This window comes from Ctenocephalides felis, unplaced genomic scaffold (genome assembly GCF_003426905.1).
Source record: "Ctenocephalides felis isolate EL2017-DRISC unplaced genomic scaffold, ASM342690v1 CF-g0.4_SCAFFOLD_00711, whole genome shotgun sequence".
Lineage (NCBI taxonomy): Eukaryota > Metazoa > Arthropoda > Insecta > Siphonaptera > Pulicidae > Ctenocephalides > Ctenocephalides felis.
In genome coordinates, this window is record NW_020536865.1 from 15,549 (window position 1) to 17,889 (window position 2,341).

Below are 2,341 nucleotides of genomic sequence, written 5' to 3' on the forward strand. Positions count from 1 at the left end.
CGGGTATACAGTCAGTACCAGGAATAGATTTCCCTCGGGACACATATCAGAAGGGTCTCAGTCGCAGATTCGAAGAAAATGCCGATTCAATAATCTAATACTGGGTGCTACAAGACGTCAAGACGAACAAAAGCATAATCGCATTCGCGGGAAAGACATGTTTTAGTGTTTGTTACAATAATATTTATGATTGAAAGAGAATTGCTGAATTGTTTCATCGTATATGTACTTAGTTCTCATAACTCTATGCATTTTGTTTAAATAATAAAATTTAAAAATAATTTGCAAGTTAAACATACTCCTTATGATATAGATTGGCAGATCTGTTCTATACGTACTATTTATTTATAAATTTATTTTTAGAAAGCCAAATAATATGTAATAAATAAATGTAGTTGCAAATTAGCATTCAAAAAATGTAGCAAACTTAATTAAATATATTTGCGATATTCTTTTTCACCATACTCTCGGGCCAGTTCATATTAGGTACCATATGATTTTAAAATTTACCAGATAGCTTTGAAATTCAATGTAATTACAATATGGAGTGGAAAATCAATAATCTCATATTGACATTTAATTTTAATAAATTATTCTTAACTTCTATGAGTATAATAAGACAAAGATAAATAGTGCATTTGGTACATATATAATAAATACCTGTAATTCAATATAAAATACAGGTATGTAACTGTGGTAATTGTAATCAGTGATAGCAAATCCGTATTTTAAACAATGATCATTAATTTAAATGCTTCATTGTTGAACAACTTATCGAACTAGATTTAGTAGTATATTTTGATTTGGACATTTAAACTGGAATGTGTTCAATGCACTCAAAAAATAAATCTATCTATAAAAATGTATAGGTAAGTTGAGGAGTTATTAGATTTTTCAATACAAGAGAGTATTTTTCCAAAATTAGCCATAATTTTTAACCTCCCGTAGGGTAAGTTATAGTAATCGCAAAAAAATCGAAAATGAAATTTTTTATATATCTTTACGTTTCAGAGGTATCTGAATATTTTGGCATACCTTAGAAAAAATGAATGTATGTGTGTGTGTGCGGATACAAATTTTCGTCGACGATTTCGGGAACACCGATCAACCGATTTGAATAATTCAAAGAACATTTGATTCGTATTGATAAGGAGACGTGCTGATTATGTTTTTGGCAAAGGCAGGTCTAACCGTTCCAAAGATACGGGGCAAAAAGTGCCAAAAATGGTAACTCAGTTTTTAAGAGAACGGAGCGTCCGATTTTAATAATTCAAAAAACTCCTATTTGATTCCACCATTTAACTTTAGTCTCACACAAAATTATATTGTTTCCTCAAATTCTTATAGTTAATTGCAGTTATAGTTCTGCTTGAATAAAAAGACAGTGTCTTTTGAAATCCACCTAGCATAATGTATTAGCATGCAAATGAATACACTTAATATACATTTACAGTTAGGCTATGCATTCCCTTGATGATTTACTTACTTTTTCATACTGACATAAGTTGACCAAGTATTTTCTATTTTTCAATTTTTTAGCCGAGATGCATCCATCGTGGTCGCAGTCGTCGGAACTAACACCTTGAACAGTGATGGCGTAAGTTACAAAGCAAAGCAATTGTACACCCACGAATTGTACGACTATCAAACATTTCACAACGACATTGGCTTAGTCCAACTGGCAAGTCCAATCCAATTTACCAACTTGATAAAATCAATCCAAATGGCTAACTTTGATACACCTGCCGGAACTAGAGCAACTATGACTGGATGGGGATACTTATCGGTAAGGACAAAGACAGTTTCTAAAATAAAAATCATTCATTTGATACTAGGTAGTAGTGTTTATCAATTGACTGGCATTAGAAAGTTATTTGTATTTTTAATTCGATGGTATAATTGGAGCACTTTTAAGAGATGAAATTCTTTAGAAATTTTTTCTTCTTGGTACCAATCATTTGTTGTGGCATGAAGAGCAGTGATGTGTCTTGTCTGCTTTCTAAATGAGTAGTTCTCATAATTTTTTTTGTATGTTTAGGCTAACGGACAAATCCCCAACAACTTGCAAACCATCGACTTGAACATCATTTCCCACCAAGAATGTTCACAATCAATGAACCAATTGCACCCAATTATCACTTCTCAACTCTGCACATTTGTGTCATACGGAAAAGGAGCATGCAATGTAAGTAACATTAACAATTATATTCAATAATTTAAATTTTTCTTCATAGCTAAACTTTTCATCTAACTAGTGGGGCGCATGGCATCGAGCCTTAAGGCAAATTGCTGGAACTTTCCGCACCGTAATTTAACATTCGAAGAATGAAAAAATCGGGCC

The 2,341-nt window shown here is 32.2% G+C and overlaps 1 protein-coding gene across 1 annotated transcript; it reads left to right on the plus strand.

Annotated features, from left to right (window-relative positions):
• Window positions 1-861: 861 nt before the first annotated feature.
• Window positions 862-2,185, plus strand: LOC113367540 (chymotrypsin-2-like; the record flags this gene model as incomplete). The annotated part of the gene is made up of 3 exons (XM_026609141.1): window positions 862-869; window positions 1,540-1,786; window positions 2,039-2,185. Coding segments are annotated over exons 1-3 (402 nt in total), but the record flags the coding sequence as incomplete, so codon positions are not given.
• Between the last annotated feature and the right edge of the window lie 156 nt (window positions 2,186-2,341).